This window comes from Tyto alba, unplaced genomic scaffold (assembly GCF_018691265.1).
Source record: "Tyto alba isolate M040663 unplaced genomic scaffold, T.alba_DEE_v4.0 Super-Scaffold_42, whole genome shotgun sequence".
Lineage (NCBI taxonomy): Eukaryota > Metazoa > Chordata > Aves > Strigiformes > Tytonidae > Tyto > Tyto alba.
The window spans coordinates 35,541,658-35,558,421 of record NW_024881318.1 but is presented as its reverse complement, the minus strand read 5'-3'; the positions used below and the strand labels follow the sequence as shown (position 1 = coordinate 35,558,421).

The 16,764-nt window shown below is 35.5% G+C and overlaps 1 protein-coding gene across 50 annotated transcripts in view; it reads left to right on the top strand.

The window, feature by feature from the left end:
- Positions 1-16,764, top strand: part of PTPRD (protein tyrosine phosphatase receptor type D) — a 1,276,575-nt gene that overhangs the window by 1,199,027 nt on the left and 60,784 nt on the right. For all 50 annotated transcript variants that reach the window (XM_042804932.1, XM_042804933.1, XM_042804934.1 and 47 more), the window contains 2 exons: positions 1,120-1,217; positions 11,642-11,765. In XM_042804932.1, coding sequence (XP_042660866.1) covers positions 1,120-1,217; positions 11,642-11,765 — 222 coding nt within the window. The remainder of the gene's footprint in view (positions 1-1,119; positions 1,218-11,641; positions 11,766-16,764) is intronic.

Sequence of the window (16,764 nt, the reverse complement as noted above, 5' to 3'; positions counted from 1 at the left end):
CAAATTGTTCTAGTTGACCCCACATCTTTTCTGTCTTTCTTTTGCCTTGCTGTCCCTATAGTCCCTTCCAGACCTATCTCTATCTCTGATTCCCAGCTCTCCTTCTTCTTTTTCACTCAGCGTCTTCATCAGTGGACAAAGATGTTTACACCTGAAGTAGATTGTAGGTACTTTTGGGGGTTGATATATGGGGTTTCAGATTAAGCATATTTTAAGGTAATAGTGCAGTCAGTATCTGTGTCCAACCAAACTGTACAACCCCTGCCTCTACAATCTGCTACTAGTGAAAACATTTTTGAAGTTCCAATTGTCTGATGTCCAATGTTGTCTTCAGTGACTGTTGTCTAAAAGCAGTGGTGCATGTTTTTCTAGTCATTCATAGTTGCATGTCAGTCACCTCAAAATTTCATAAAATATTTAAATATTTCTAATTTAGTCAGAATATGTAGTCAGTCTTCTAGATTTTGGTGCTTTATTATTAATACTCAAGCTATCCATTTCATTTTTTAGAATTTATTTTATAAGTTGGTTTTTATGTTGGTTTGACGTTTCTTTGGTTTTTACCATTTCCTTTGCAGGTTCAGGTGTCTCTGGTTACCTCGGTAACCTTCATTCTTCAAGTTCGTTTTTCTTGATTATGCATAAGTCACTTTGTTTTCTGTCAAAACACTACTCTTTCCCCTTTAGGGCTCTTTCAGTGTTTCTCAGCTCACCTTTCCTCATCTAATTCAATGGAGTCTCCATTTCATGCAGTGCAGGAGAAGGAGTTTGAAATTACATTAAGAGTCATTACTCAAAGCAGAGGTCAACATCGGGTGTAACTGTCTCATTTTTCCATGCCTAGCTAACTTCATTCACTCATATCACAGTAACTCTTTTCTTGACACTAGGAATGTTAGCTTTGGAAATATGCTTGGTGACTTCTTTTAATTTGGCTTCAGATCTCATCTATCCAGAGCATGTCCTGCTTTGAGTAACCAAACTTTGCCTGCTTCTCTCACATATGACATCGTTACTACTTACACATTTCTAGCCATTCTAACTACTGTATTTTCTAAATTAGAGCGATGCCATCACTGTAGTTTACTTTAAATTCTGTTCTTCCTTCTTACTCAACAGGTATGGCCAGTCATCCCCCAATACCCATCTTGGAACTTGCAGACCACATTGAAAGACTGAAAGCAAATGACAATTTGAAGTTCTCACAGGAGTATGAGGTAATTTCCCCCACTTTTTTCTTATTCAAATTGTTTAAAATGTCATGCTTTCTGTTTTCTTAGACTTTCTCTGTTATGTACCTACCCCAATGATGCCAGTTTTGTATGATGTTAAAACCATGATAAAAGAAGTTCTCTATGTAAAATTACTATGTTGGTGAGGTGGCTTCTTTGCTTGTAACAATTTTTTCTCTTTTTATAACGTTGTGTCAAGCAGATTCCATGGACGCATACTTGAAGTACTGTGTGAAAGATACAGCACTTACTCTTTGTAATATACACAAAGATCCATCTACTCTGCAGTTGAAAGGTCCTTAGATTGTTTAAAAAATCTCCTGTGTAGTGTTGACATGACACATACAGTACAAGTTCCAATGAAGTTACACTCCTCTGTGTTAATTTTGCACACATTAAAATAATTTGCAATTGTCTGGTGTCTTCCCTAATATAACAGTTTCAAGACATTGTATTTTCCTCCTTTCAGTAATGCCACATTGATAATCTGTGAATGATGGTCTATAAAAGTATGCAAGAATTTAACTGGAAGAGAGTAATCATTTATCATAGAATCACAGGATGTTTTGGATTGGAAGGGACCTTAAACATAAGTTATTTTCAACCCCCCTGCCATGGGCAGGGAGACCTTCCACTAGATAAGATTGCCAAAGCCCATTCCAAACTGGCCTTGAACTCTTCTAGGGAGGGATCATCCTCAACTTCTCTGGGGAACATGTTCCAGGGTCTTACCACCCTCATAGTAAATAATTTCTTCCTTATATCTCATCTAAATCTGCCCTCTTTCAGTTTAAAATCATTATCTCTTGTCCTATCACTACACTCCCTGATGAGTATTCCCTCTCCATCTTCCCTGTAGGCCCACTTTAGGTACTGGAATGCCACTACAAGGTCTCCCTGGAGCCTTCTCTTCTCCAGGCTGAACAACCCCAATTCCCTGAGCCTGTCCTCATATGGGAGGTGCTCCAGCCCCTGATCATCTTCTTCATGGCCCTCCTCTGGACCTGCTCAAGCAGGTCCATGTCCTTCTTCTGTTGGGGTCTCCAGAGCTGGGTGCATCATTCCAGGTGGGGTCTCATAAGAACAGAGTAGAGGGACAGAACCACTTCCCTCAACCTGCTGGCCGTGCTTCTCTTGTTGTAGCCCAGTACACTGTTGGCTTTCTGGGTTGCAACTGCATATTTCTGGCTCATAGTTTTCCATCCACTACTACTCCCAAGTTCTTTCTCCACAGGGCTGCTTTCAGTCCTCTCATCACCCAGCCTGTATTTGTTCATGGGATTGCCTAGACCCACGTGCAGGACCTTGTGCTTGGCCTTGTTGAACTTCATGAGGTTTGCAAGGGCCCACCTCTCCAGCCTTTCAAGGTCCTTCTGGACGGCATCCCTTCACTCCAGTGTGTCGACCGCACCACACTGCTTGATGTTGTCAGCAAACTTGCTGAGGGTGCACTCAATCCCACTGTCCATGTCTCCAACAAATATGTTAAACAGCACTGGTCCCAATACTGACCCCTGAGGAATGCCACTCATCACTGCTCTCCACTTGGACATTGAACTGTTGACTGCAACTCTTTGAGTGCAACCATCCAGCCAATTCCTTATCTACCAAGTGGTCCATCCATCAAATCCATGACTCTCCAATTTAGAGACAAGGATGTAGTGTTGGATAGTGTCAGAAAATTTACAAGCCACTTTGTCAGTAATCCATGGTGTATACCTCCCCAGACAGGCATTGGGGAGTAACAGCCTCTCACATCAGTAATTTGTGGCTAAAGAGACTTACCCATCCATTAAGCACATTAAATTATAGCAGTTTCTTCGGTGCCAATATTGTCTATGTCAAAACTCTGTGGATAAAGTATGCACTGAACCTTCAGAAAAATAATGCTTCTTTAGAGTATCTATGGGTGGTCATGTCAATGATCCAAGGATTAACAGCTCCCCAGGGGATCAGTGACACAGTATTTTCTTTGTAGTCTGCTGTGTCACTAATCCTTGCTTAAAACCCCCCAAGCCTTTGTTATAGTGGTAGAGTAAAAACTGATGTTACTCTCATTTTTATAGGAACTGCACATTCATTGCATTTGAAGGTTCATATGAACAGTGACAGTGCACTAAAAAACACTGAAGAAGACTTTCGCATGTTGGTTCCATAGTAACATGTGACTGCATGGTACAGAGATCCTGTAAATGCCCAATGTATTTAAAGTCTTGACAGAGAATGTTAAAAATTAATACTAATTACTATCATAGAGAACTACAGTTGCTTATTATTTAATTGAATTCATTGTTCAGAAGGACCTTAGGACTACTCTAAAAAATAATCCCATTAGATGTCAAAAGGAAAATATAGTCTCACCAATTCATAGAAATAAATTTGTTTGAAGAATATCTCAGGGTTTCTGCTTACTGTTGCAATCACAAAAAGTGTGGAATATCTTTTCACCTTTCTGTGTGTAAATCCTATATTCTTAAGTAAAAATATTGTAGCATAGAAAGAATAAGACAGTGAAACTTATGTAACCGAATGTTCACCATTAAAAAAGCTACCATTTGGTACAAATATGATGGAACATTTCCTGTTGTACTGTGGGCAAATTCCTTGGAATATAATGTAGTATAAATTCCATAAAAATAAACAAAACACCTTTACTACTTTCTGAACATGTTGTGGAGATGACATGGTTCTTCTTATGCTGTAATATAACTTAAAAGTATTGGTGGCTTATATTTCCTTTATTATTTAAATCATTAAAATAATCTGAGAACATAATCTTAACCATTTATAGCCAGCATTGTGAAAATACATTAAATCATTAAATTCTTAATATCTGTCCCTCCAGAACTTTTTACCAGTCTGTGTAAACAACCTAGCTTTCACATGTGGGCAACTGTAGGTCAACACTGAGCTTCATTCACGTGACTTTGCTCAAGGGGGTTCAACATTTATCTTTGAAATCTCAGGTCTAGAGATACCACTTCTTTTCCATCTACTCCAAGGTTCATCCATATTGAAACAGAATTACTTAGCAGTATTTGATTTCATAGTCTAGTCTAGTCAGTGGACTAAGGCTGCAGTTTGATGATCACTGTAAGTCATCTCCCTATCTTGGCTGTGCATTCCTGTTGTCTCTCTTTTGCCAATCCTGGCACTAGCGCATGTGCAGCTGTTCAAGGATTATCTCAGGAAATAGACTCAGCTGAAAACTAATTGTTTTATTTTTCTTTGCTGTTTTCAGTTGGATCAGTTCCCTGAACTAGCTCACCACATGGCTGCATGAGCTCTAGTGCCAGCACAAAGGAGCTGGTGGGAACATTTGTAGCTGGGGAATGGGACCTTCTCTTTCTGTAGCAGTCCTCACTAACATCCCTTAAAAGAACTATCCAGTTCTGAGGCAGATATGGGTACAGATGGTAACAGTTCAATTATTATCACTTCAGATTATCATTGAACTGGTGACAAAGAAGGAAAAAAAGGTGCTTTTCATCTTCAAGAGTTAAAGGTGTAACATGCAGGAGGAAACCACTGACCTTTACTGGTAGTAATAAAGTCTTGCAGTTAATTACCATTTAGGGAATAAACATTTTCCATCAATTACCACTCATTAATCATTTTATATATATATATATAATGCCCTTTCCTCCTCGGTATTTCATTATTATATTTTACATTTTATGGAATTGCTTACATTTCATGGATGAAATTCTTCAAAAATAAACTGATAGTGTACAACAACTGTTACAACAACTTCATGAAACCATATATATACAGTTTCCTGATGGACACTGACTTCTTATTCAGCTTGTAGAATTTCTTTCAGGAGGTTAGCGCCATTTCAGAAGGATGTTTTAATTTTTTTTTAGCACACCATATTTTAGTTGCCACTTCAAAATAATTACTTTTTTCACAACTCAAACACATCTTTCCATATGCACCTTTTTCAGCTCTTCAGAAGTATTTGAACACTTGCTCCTCTTCCATCCTTGCTCCTGTTCCACCCACTGCTGTTTGATCAGAATTTCTGATCAAAATTGCATACAGATTTTTCTCCTTTTGGGAGAGTATCACTCCCTTGCCTGTTCCCACTTTCTCTTCAGACAGACAGAAAGCTCCCCATCTCCACTACTTCCCAAAGAGAGAAAAAAGTTATTTCACAGGAGGTGCACATCTATGTGCTGCCTCCTCTGCTTATTTATACTCTTTGGCATAATTTTCCAATGAAAACCCCTAACTTCTTTGCATCCTTCCAGGGAAGGTGAAAGAAAACTTCTATGTAGACCTGGACCATGAGAGAAGACAGGATTGTTTTTTTCAAATAATCCTAAATTCAACCCACTATTCTTCATTCATCTTGCACAAAGTTTCCCGAACAGAGCTGGGTTGGTTTGTGATTTCTTTTTTTTTTTTTTTTGTTTGTTTTTTTTTGTTTGTTTGTTTTTTTGTTTTTTTGTTTTGTTTTGTTTTCTGAGAATGTGTTCCTTTTTGTGCTTTGTGAAACCTAATTGAGAAAGAATATGAAATTACCGTTAAAAAAATAAATCCAAACTGAATCCCTCTGCACTCTAGTTCTGAAGGGAACACCCAGGGTAATGGCTCAAGTTGAGAGAGTAGGTATTGCAAAAAAGTAGCAAGATGCATAATTTTAACTATATATTCTCAGGGGGGGGAAAAAAAAGAAAGATAAAAAGTAGAACCCTTTCATTGCTATGATGTGGTAAAATGAGTTTATTCTCCAGTGTAGACCATCTTCTAACTGTGTAATGTTTTCTGAGCTTCGATGTCATTGATTGGAGTAGTTCCTACTTCTATAAGGCTTCAAAATCTATTTCATAGTGTCTTCTTCAGGTCCTATCCTACCCCAGCTCTTACAGGGGATGATCATGAGAACAGTGGAGACTTCTATCATTATACTTCTATCACTACTTTACCTTGAACACCAGGTTTCATGAGATAACAAGTCAAGCCTTAAAGATTATTAATATTTTAAAGTAGTTTTCTAGTTTTAGCATAGATAGTTCTGTGTCCTGTTCTCAGTAAAATTCATTTCTACTTCAAAATCAATTTTTCATAATCCCTCATTAATTATTATTAGCTTGCAGTCCCCAAGCCTTAGCAAAATGTTAGTTTACCTTGTTGACATATCCTTTATGTCACATAGTTCTTTTGTATTCTCTAATTTAAAGACAAGGTTCTTGACCCTAAGTGATTATTAAGAAGTATTCACTGACTTTGGCAGTTTCAGTGGGATTTTTATGTAATGCAAGGCTCCATATGGACTTGACAGCTGCTAAGCAGAAACCCATATTCATAAGAAACTGACCTTTATATCGTATCTCCTTCTCAACTAAGGCTTCAGAATTTAACGATAAAAACAGTCTTGGAGACAGACTGAATTAAAACAGTAGTGTTCTGCCTACTGTATGCAACACAGTAAATGTATTTGTGAAGTTATTTCCTCCTGTAACATAGAACAGAAAATCTATTCCTCCAAAGCAGATTCCTGGGCCTTGTGTAAAATAGTTTCACATTTATTATCTGAGACCTGTAGTCATAGCTTTATACCATTAAGGAAGTAGATTCAGATTCATACCATTTTTGTGTGAGCCTGTCACTGCAACACAAAAATTACAATACCAGCCTTTACGTGTTATTGTATGATTTACTGTGTACATGTGTCTGTGTGTGTGTGTACACTGGTTAACTAATGTTATGAGAAGTTGTACATAATTTTAATATTTTTCCTCATCAGGCTTCTTTCTATAAATTACAGCCAATCTTTTGCTTTAACACTGAGTATTGGAAAAAATTAAGATGCATTTTAGGTCTGTGCCACACTGCTGTACTATTACAAGTTTTATTGTAGCTTTTCAGTATCAGTGGGTAGGATTTGTGATGAGAAGACAATCCACCAAATATAGTACATTTATCTTCTTGTATCTCAAGCTGCAACAAGCTAAACACTGGACACTAAAACAATACATTTTATATAATAGAAGTATGTAAAAAAACTTATTATTGATATAAACCACTTTAAAAGTCCATGAAAAACAGATAACCTGCTGAATCAATCTACCAAAGAAACAGCTGCACTTAACTGCCATATCCTTACAGATAATAGTGACTCATATGCAAAAATCAATTTCCTCTCAGCAAAAATGTTTTCTATTCTTTATCTTTACAGTAGTTTCGTCTTTCCAATTTTACAGATATAATTCATTGGTATTCTGTAACTATACTTGCATAGAATATGCTCCATTTATTGAGAAACAATTAGTGTAGTCAGCAAAAAATGAAAAGTTGTTTGTCTTCTTATTAAAAGCACATATGCTGTTGCATTCACCTAGGTTGTTTGGTGTTACTTCTACCTAGGGTAGTATCTGAGCCATCAGGCTAGTTATGATAGAGAATTTTAAAGATATAATGTGGGAATCTGAAGTGGCACTAGTTAAGATTTATAGTAATGTATTAACTCCTTCCTTTGTACTGTGAATGCTTCATTGGGATTACATTATGTGTTTATGCTTGTATAATTAAAAGAATATTCAGATAAAAGAAAGCTGGTGTTACCACATTAGAATGCTATGTTTTGGTCTGATACCTAATGCTGTTGTGCCAAGGAATTCTACAGAGATGATTTAAATAGTCAAATAATGTAATAAATGTCAGATTTATTTTGCTCAACTGAAAACAGTGATATATGTAGGAAGAGAAAAAGTGTCTGCTTCTTGCAGCAAGAAAAAGTATCCAAGGACAGACTATGTAGGTCATTATAGGTAAAACTCAGTTTTGTGGGGGCTTTTTAGAAAGCAATGTTTTTAAGGGTTTTCTGGAAGGATATGGAGGAATCAGTGAAAAATTTCACTCCTTTGATCCTTTCTTAAAAAATTAAATCTTGACAGTGCTTTCAAAATATGTTGAAATTTTAAAGCAGCACCAGTGTCTCATATGAGACAATTACAAAGTTAAATGTTTAGTGTAAGAGCTGCTGTGTTTCATGTACTATATAAAACAAATCAACAAGATGCTTTAATCACAAAAATATTTAAGTAAGCATTTTCATTTCTCAGTTATTATTATGCTTCTGATATTTATTTCCTACCTGAAGTTGAGTGTAATCCTCTTTTTTTCAACACAAAATTATTTCCACCACAACTGGTTATGATATCATGGACAAAGGATTTTAATTGCAGATGAGAAACAAACAGATTAGATTTAAGACTGGAGGCAAATAAATACAAAATAGTAGGATTCTTTCTTTGAAAATTAGATTTTCTAAAGGTTTTTATGTAATAGAAACTTTCCTTCAATGATATTTTCAAATAATGATTATTTTCTTCCTTAAGTATACTTCAGTTACATGCATATCTAGCTTGTTTGTTTCCATTAGAATCAGGTTTTAAGTGATCTCATTTGATCATAGGAATATTAGCTTGTTATTGCAGAGGAAGTATCTTTGTACTTGAGAGAAGTTTGGCAAAAGCCTTAGTTGTGTTTCTAGCTACTTTTGAACAGTTGGGTCAACAGGGAATGTCTCATCTGTGAGCTTTTAACTGTTTTTAGAACCAGGATATCTATTTGAATTCTAAAGAATATTTAATCATGCAAAAAATGTTGGTTTGTCACCCCATATCTCTCGAAAATGGCAGCCTTTACAATGCAATGTGCAAAACTCTGCCTTAGTAAGAAAACATAATTCCAGTTGGCAAGTTGCCATGATTGTGTATTAATGTTTATGCATCTATAGCATTCATGTTTTGGTAATGCAGTATATAAATCTCATTCTTTTAACAAGATTCCTGAATAATAGAATAGCATCCTATTACAGATTCATCAACTATGCTATGAAATTCTCATCGCAACTGCTGACATTGGTAAAAGAGGGTCAAATTGTTCATTTTTATGGGTAGCTGACTACTTTCTCCAGTTGTGCAGAGTCTATTTGCATTGACATAATCTCAAATATATCTTTTTCATTCTTCTTTCTCTACCTGGTCTTAGATTTCTCTGTGACCTATTGGTTTTTGATGATTTAATTTGAGCCTCAAATTCAGCACCTACAGTGCTGGGACATTCTTTACAGGACAGGACTCCTTCCCCTTTGGGGCTTGTGAAACCTGTGCAGTAACTCACAGTCCTCATGACACACAAAGACTCAAAGCTGCTGGCTCTTAATTTACTGGCATAGTGACCCTTAGTAGAGCACTATTCCAGGGCAGGCAAGCATATCTCAGCTTACACCAGGCCGGGCGGCATTTTGTCATACTCATTCCTTTGCCGGTACCGTACCAGGGTGTACATCTGGAAGACTCACAATCGCAGAAGGAAACATTTCCCTCTTGTTGAAGTAGTGTAAAGGAAAACTTTATAATGAGCAGAAGAATTTTCTGGAAGCACGTTTTGGTTACCATGATTCATAGTCAAAGAACTGTTTTATGGATGGTGCATTGTACTAGTAAATACTGCTCAAGTCTTTTCCCAGGAACAGAGCCGACTTTTTTTCAGCAACCATCTATTTAGAACTCAATAGCTGAAAGATTAGTCAAGGCGTGAGAGGGTAATAAAAGTATTACAGATATCTTTATTTCTTTTGTACAAAGCACCCATACTACACAATTATGCTATGGAGAAATCCAGTTCTTTGTTAATGACAGCTTTATTGAAGGCAAGCTTTCAGAATGAATGTACTAGAAATCCTGTTAAAATGCTATCCATTAAACCATTAAAGCACTCATTAAAACTGTTAGTACAGACTTGTTATTCATGAGTTATTGGTCTTTCACACTTCTGAAATGTGTCTGCCAATACCACTCTACTCTTTGTTCCAGTGTGGCTATTAAGTCTGAGGAAATATAGATTAACTTTCTTTTGCCAAAACAGTGCTTTGTGGAAGGATAGCAAGGCCACAAAGTGGTTCAGATTGGTGAAAAAAAAACAAAACAGGAAAGATTAAAGTTCAGTCCATTTGCCTGGTTTTGACATAATTTATGTTAATTATGTCTGCATTCATGCCTAAATATTAATCACTGAATTACACCATCTGGCTATACATCATACAAAGAAGTGAATGGGGATATAGTATGCTGCCGTGAGGAACATATCCTCATCTACTTCTACTAATAGCTGACAGAGAAAGCTGCTGTTTGATTTTTTTCTTGGTATCAAAAAGCAGCTTTAGGTCACTTAAACATTAAGGAATGAAAAGGTGAAGAGTAATAATGAACAGTTGAAACTAAGCTTTAAATACAAATTATTCTTAATCTATAAATTCACATTAACAATAGATATAATATAGAGTTTACACTCTTTATCATAATGGTTAGCATTTACTTAGATCGTAATTTTCGAAGTGCAACTGTAGATGTAAAAATGCACCTTAAACTTCGTGTTTGCAAATGGCATGAGCCACAAACCACAGTTGCATATACGTGTTGATGAAGCAATTGTAAGGTCTCTAATGTTACAGAAAGGGAAAGTAAAACAGTATGTGATTAATTGGGACTTCTCAGTATGAAATGACCTTTCATACAGCTACTACGATAGCAGGCATAAGCAGGTACCATCTGTTTTGAGTTTTATATTTTGTATTTACCCAACCATATGTATTCCTCAAGCATAGAGATAAAAATAAGTAGTAGAGCCTGGAGTCTTCCTACTGGTGAAGGGTGAAGGCGTGTGGGACAAACTTCAGTAACTCCATCCTGGAACATGAAGGAAGCAGGAAATAAAGAGTGATTCTAGGGTGATATAGTCATGTGTATAAATAAGAGGTCATTAAAATTTCAAATATGCCTGAATTGCTCCTTTATATATGACCCAAGGAAATAAAAATCAAGTCTCTTTATGTTGTCCCTGCATGATATGCAGTTGGTTACTTGAGCAACACTGGTATCATGTGTTGGCCTGTCATCAAAATGAAAGAAGAGAAATACTATTTTTCTTCCAGAAAACTTCTTTAGGAACATTTGGAGTTTATTTAGTAAACAGGACACTGAATTGTTTGAACATGTGCACTTAATAATAGAAAAAGATAAAAATATTTATTCCCCTTTGTCCCGGTGTTCTTGAGTTTTCTGACATTTTTTTCATTCTCTGTTATGATAGAACCCCTCACTTGCCAAACTGAGTGAAAAGATTAAAAGATGGACAGCATACACTTGCCTTTCTGAAGAGAGAGCCTTGAATTTGAAAAATTTATGGTTTAAATTCCTGATGTAAATTTCAGATAAATACAAAATGCTTTATGTAATGTGATATAATATGTAACAGTGTGTCCCAAAGTTGTAATTTTCTTTCAAAAGTAAAATATATCCAAACTACAGGATCATATGATTTGTAATCATTATAAATAGAAGTATGTAGTCCAGCTAAAAGTTTCCATTTTCTTTTCTTGTCTTTCAATTTTTAAGTCTATTGATCCCGGTCAGCAGTTCACATGGGAACATTCTAACCTGGAAGTAAACAAACCAAAGAATAGATATGCGAATGTAATTGCATATGACCATTCTCGTGTTCTACTCTCAGCAATAGAAGGTAAGGAGACCTTTAAACTTAAACTAATTAAATCTTAAAATCCAGTATAATTTTACCTTCTGATATCTTTGCATAGTAATATACAGAAGTGTTAATTAAAGTAATTCCAGTAAATTCCTATAATGACAATTATTTTCTGATGTTCATTCTCTAATTCATTATGACAATGCATTAAAAGTGACACAGGGTCACCTATAGCACTGAATGCGTCAAGTCGTTGTGTGTATGCCAACATGTTATCTAGAATAAATTTTCATTGCTGTTTATTTATACTAATTCTACAAAGCAAATATAGCAATAATCATGGATGAATTGAGGTTTTTGTCAATTGATGACATCAACATATCTGATTATTGAGTTTCAGTCTGGCCAAACACTTCCCTTTTTTTCTTTTCCATTTACAATCTGAATGCGAAACAAGACTGTTTAAACAAATGCCCACATGTAGACATTGTTGGAACTTCAGTATTTCACTGCTGAAAGATTGGCAAAGGAGTATAATGAGAGCTCTTCATTGTATATTTCTTTGTCAAAAGCTTTCCAAAAACTTTAACATTTTAGAGTTTTAACTTAAGAAAACTGTCCAAGGTGATCAGCCCTGGGTATTGTGTTTCTTTTTGCTAAAGCAACAGGAAGCACTGATTTTCACTCAGAGGGTTTCTTTTCTTACTAGTTCTTCCTTACCATTAACCTGCTTCCTGGGATGAAGATGGATTTTCAGCTTATTCTATGTTGTTGACAGTCAGGTATTAATGATGGCCAGAAAATAATTTATTATATATTTAAGTGAAACAATTTAAATTAAAATAAAATTTGCCTTTCGTACCTCTGGCAGGGTTTGCATGTGATACATAAGATGTAGGGAAGTATATTCAAGGTCATAATTATTTCAGTCCTAACATGCGTCTAGTTAAACTGCAAGGTGTTTAACTTTACAGTTATAATCAACTTCTTATCATTGGCTGCTTCAGACCTGGAGACACTGCATACAGGAAGAACAATGTAGGTGTAATTGAATTTAATATTAGCTGCTTGGTGAAAAAAAAAAGCAGTCTTACTCACTGAAGTTTAGATCTTCCCTTATTTACTGTAGCTGCATACCATGGGCTTTGATAACACAGATAAGAGCTTCTGAAATGTATAAGAAAATTTAAATTATTGCCTTGAAGAATTTACATATGATAATCTGCTTATGTGTGTTCCACCTCTGAGGCTCATATAGAAGTTTTGACAAGATTTTTTTGTAACATCATTTACAATTTTTCACATTGCCTTGTCGAAGAATATAGCTGTATAGAAAGCTGCTGCTAACTGTTAGAACTACCTGTCTTAACACTGAAGAGAGGGTATTTTAATTAGGATTATATGTAATGTAATTCAAGAAAAATATCCCTTTCTCTGTCACAAGTTCAGACAAGAGAACTAAGATCAAGGTCAGGAAAGGCCAGGAACAGCAGCTGGACAGCCATTCTGAATTGTTATGTAAAGCTCTTTGGAACAAAATGTTTAACTCAGAAGTAAGTCATAAGACTCAAAATTTTCACATAATTTTGTTTGGAAAAAGAATTGTGTAATGGGGGGAATAAGGAGAGGAAAAATTATAATTTCAAATAAATGTATTTGTTAACTTTTAAGTCAGGCATCTGGGCTTAAAAACTTCTGCCAGGTTCCTGTTCATATAAATGACCCATGAAATTTGGTTCCCTTAAAGAAAATGAACATATTCAGAGAATGGGAAGAAAATTTAAGAGGCAAACCAGAAAGTGTTAGTCACAGTAATTAAAAGTATCAAATCATGCAGTGCATTAGGCTACTTTCTTAAATAACAGATAGTAAAAATATGTTAAAAATCTGTATTGCACCTGTAGGAAAAGACTGAGTGTTTTAAGGAGCAGGGACAGCATACAGATAAACTGTGATGTTTGCTTCCCTTTTTAAAGTAAGAAATACCACAATAAGGCTAAAATTTCTAACCTTATAATAGTCAGTGACCCTAAACAAAGAAAAATATTACAGCCCTTTGAAATATCAGTGTTAGATGTGAAATCACAAATGGGATTTTGACCCATTTGGTGATCTACATGATTTAAAGCATTTTCTCAGTATTCAGTTTAAGTTGAAAAAAGCAACATAAACCAAGCATTAAATGCCTTTTTATGCTATGATAAATTGTCTTGAAAACAGTGATAAATGAGTATTTAATTATCCTTTTAATTTTTTTCCCCCTGGGATTTTACATAATTGTGTTTATGAAATTTTGTGTGTGTACCATCATACATTTAATACATTGGTCTTAGCATTTGGTAATAAGTAAATATTCCTAGAGTGAAAATATGCAGTCTGCCTAACATTTGAATTAGCTGACAGCTGCGTTTGTTTTCATGCTACCAGGGAAATCAATACTGTTACTATACAAGCCAATCAGGATCTAAATTTGGACTGCGTTACATTTTGTTACAATTATATGGAGAATATTTGGTTGGATTTTACATACAGACCTTGTCTGCAATTCTTTGGCAGCCATAAGAAGACTGATATTATTAGTGAGGTTTGAATAAAAACTGTGCTCTTTCTAAGATGAAGAGCTCCATTCTACACCTAGACACTTCATCCCAGTTTAACAGTAAATATTTATGTGAACAAGAAACTAAGCATCTGACAAACTGTAATCCTACACTGATGGTCACTTTGCCTCTTGATGGTGTTTCACAATCGTGTAGGGCTGTGATTGCTACTCTAGAATGGGGCTCAAGGCTGGTTTTGTTCAGTTGTCCATTTCTGACTGTAGCCAATACAAAACAATTACAGAAAATCTTAAGAAGCATGTAGTAGAGTTTTCACATTACGTCTTTCCAGACATTGATAATATCAAGTTGTTAAAAATTGCATTAGCTCTAAAACACAATGCTTACTAACACTTGCAAAGTGTTTATTTTGATACCTTTTATAACTCTTGTTACACATGTTCAAATCTGATTTTGAATCCCTGCTATATTCTTGGCCTCTGTAATTGCATATAACAGGGAGTTGCACAACATAATTGCTCACTTTGCAAGAAATATTTTTTATATTATTAAACTCACCACTGTTTAAATTTCACTACTGTAGTAGTCCCTTTAGAAGGAAAACTCAGATTAGTTGCTGTAATATGAATTTTCACCTGAAAGAAAATATTACTTTGAAAAATGTTGTTCCCATGTTTTGAAATCTCATTGCTCATGTTGTGCTGTCTTTGGATGTTTCTGAGAGGGACACTTGTAATTTTACAGTATAATGAAAGAATGTTATAATGTACCAAAGGTCATTGTATGCATCTAAATGAATCTGAGGTCAGAATTTACTGATTAAAAGAGAAATAGATCAAGTTAAAACAGCTAGGTCTTAAACCTCTGAGGAGTAAATAAAACTGGGAAAAAAATGATTTAACATTCTGTGTTTTAAAAAGTCTTGCCAGTTCTTCTAGGAGACTAAAAGTCTGCCATATGTGGCATGGATTTGCATAATGCTAGTAATTTTTTTAAAAAAATTTAAAATAGTATTTATCGTATTTCAGCAGTATAATTTTTGCTTGATGGGAAATTTAGTGGATTTAAAATGATGCTAAAACTAGAAGTCTTTCACTGTAATGTAAATGGTCGAGAAAGAATAAGGCAAGAAACTGCTAATATTCTTATTTGATTGACAGTTATCTGTAAATTATCATTGAGTAGGTAGGCCATCATCTTTACTTGTAGTAAGTATTCTGGCCAGTATAAATTCCTGAACATCTACTGAACACTCATGGACTCTGCCAATTATTGGACTCTTTTACATTGCATTTGTGTTGTATTCTGCTAATAATATATAATCACACACTTAGCGTAATTGTGTGCCCCTTCCCCCTACAAGCCGGGAGTGTTTTAAAAACAACAAAAGTATTTCAGTGATGAGGTAACAGGGTACAGAGACATCAGTGAAGTAGAGTTCATGATGTAGACTTCATGGTGTCTGTCTCAACAATAATGCTGAGACAAGTTGTAGGAGTATAATAATTTTGGCCTGTGGATCTGCTTATGTTGTTACAGTTGTAACTTAACAACAAAAATGGTGTCATTCTTGATACCCTTGAAATTGACTCAGAACAGTTCTGACTTTTTCCTGTATACCCACATTGTCCATTGGGGAAAGCTTCAGCAAAACTTCCAGTGGCTTTGTTCTTGAATGGGTAATGAAGATTTGGCACCTCACAATTTCCTATGCACACTCATATTGAAACTTTTTTTTTGTGGAGATTATCAAATCAAAAATCATTTCATATTAGCAGAGGCATTCATTGTCCTTTTTAGTGCATCATTTAGAGATATAAATGAATATTTCTATCCAAAAAATTACTCTGTTGATAGATAACTCTGGTGTTACTCACTTTTAAGGAGTTGGAGAATCACTAAAGCAGGTTTCAACAGCTGTAAAGTAATCCCAGTATGATGACTTCATGCTGGATTTCAGTATCTGCTTTGCACTGTCAGGCACCATACTGCTATCTCAGTGTATTGTGGACAGTGTGCTGGCACAATGCTATTATCTGTGTCTCTAAGGATCTGCAGTGAACTTTCATTCTGTACCCCTTCTTAATACTATCCAAGTTTTAAACCAAAAGCTTCCTTTCTTCTTACCTGAGCTCCTACTGTTTCCCAATGTGCTTTTCTGCTACTCACCCTCCAACTTTCTAATCTTACCTGCAAATCTTCTACAGCTCCTAGTTCTTAGTTTCCCTCATTACATTTCACCTTTTTGGATTTTTATCCCATTTTTCTTTTCCTTTCAAATATTTGTCTTCTGTCCTCTATACAATCCCTTTCTGTGTCCTACTTAATTCTGCATCTTCTGCCCGCCCCCTTTTGACATTGCCTTCTTTCCATAATTCTTTCTAATTCAACATTTCATTTTGAGATTCCATATCTTTCACTAGGCTCTTCTAGTCCTAGTAGTCCATCCACAGTCCATCAGTCTATAGGTTTTC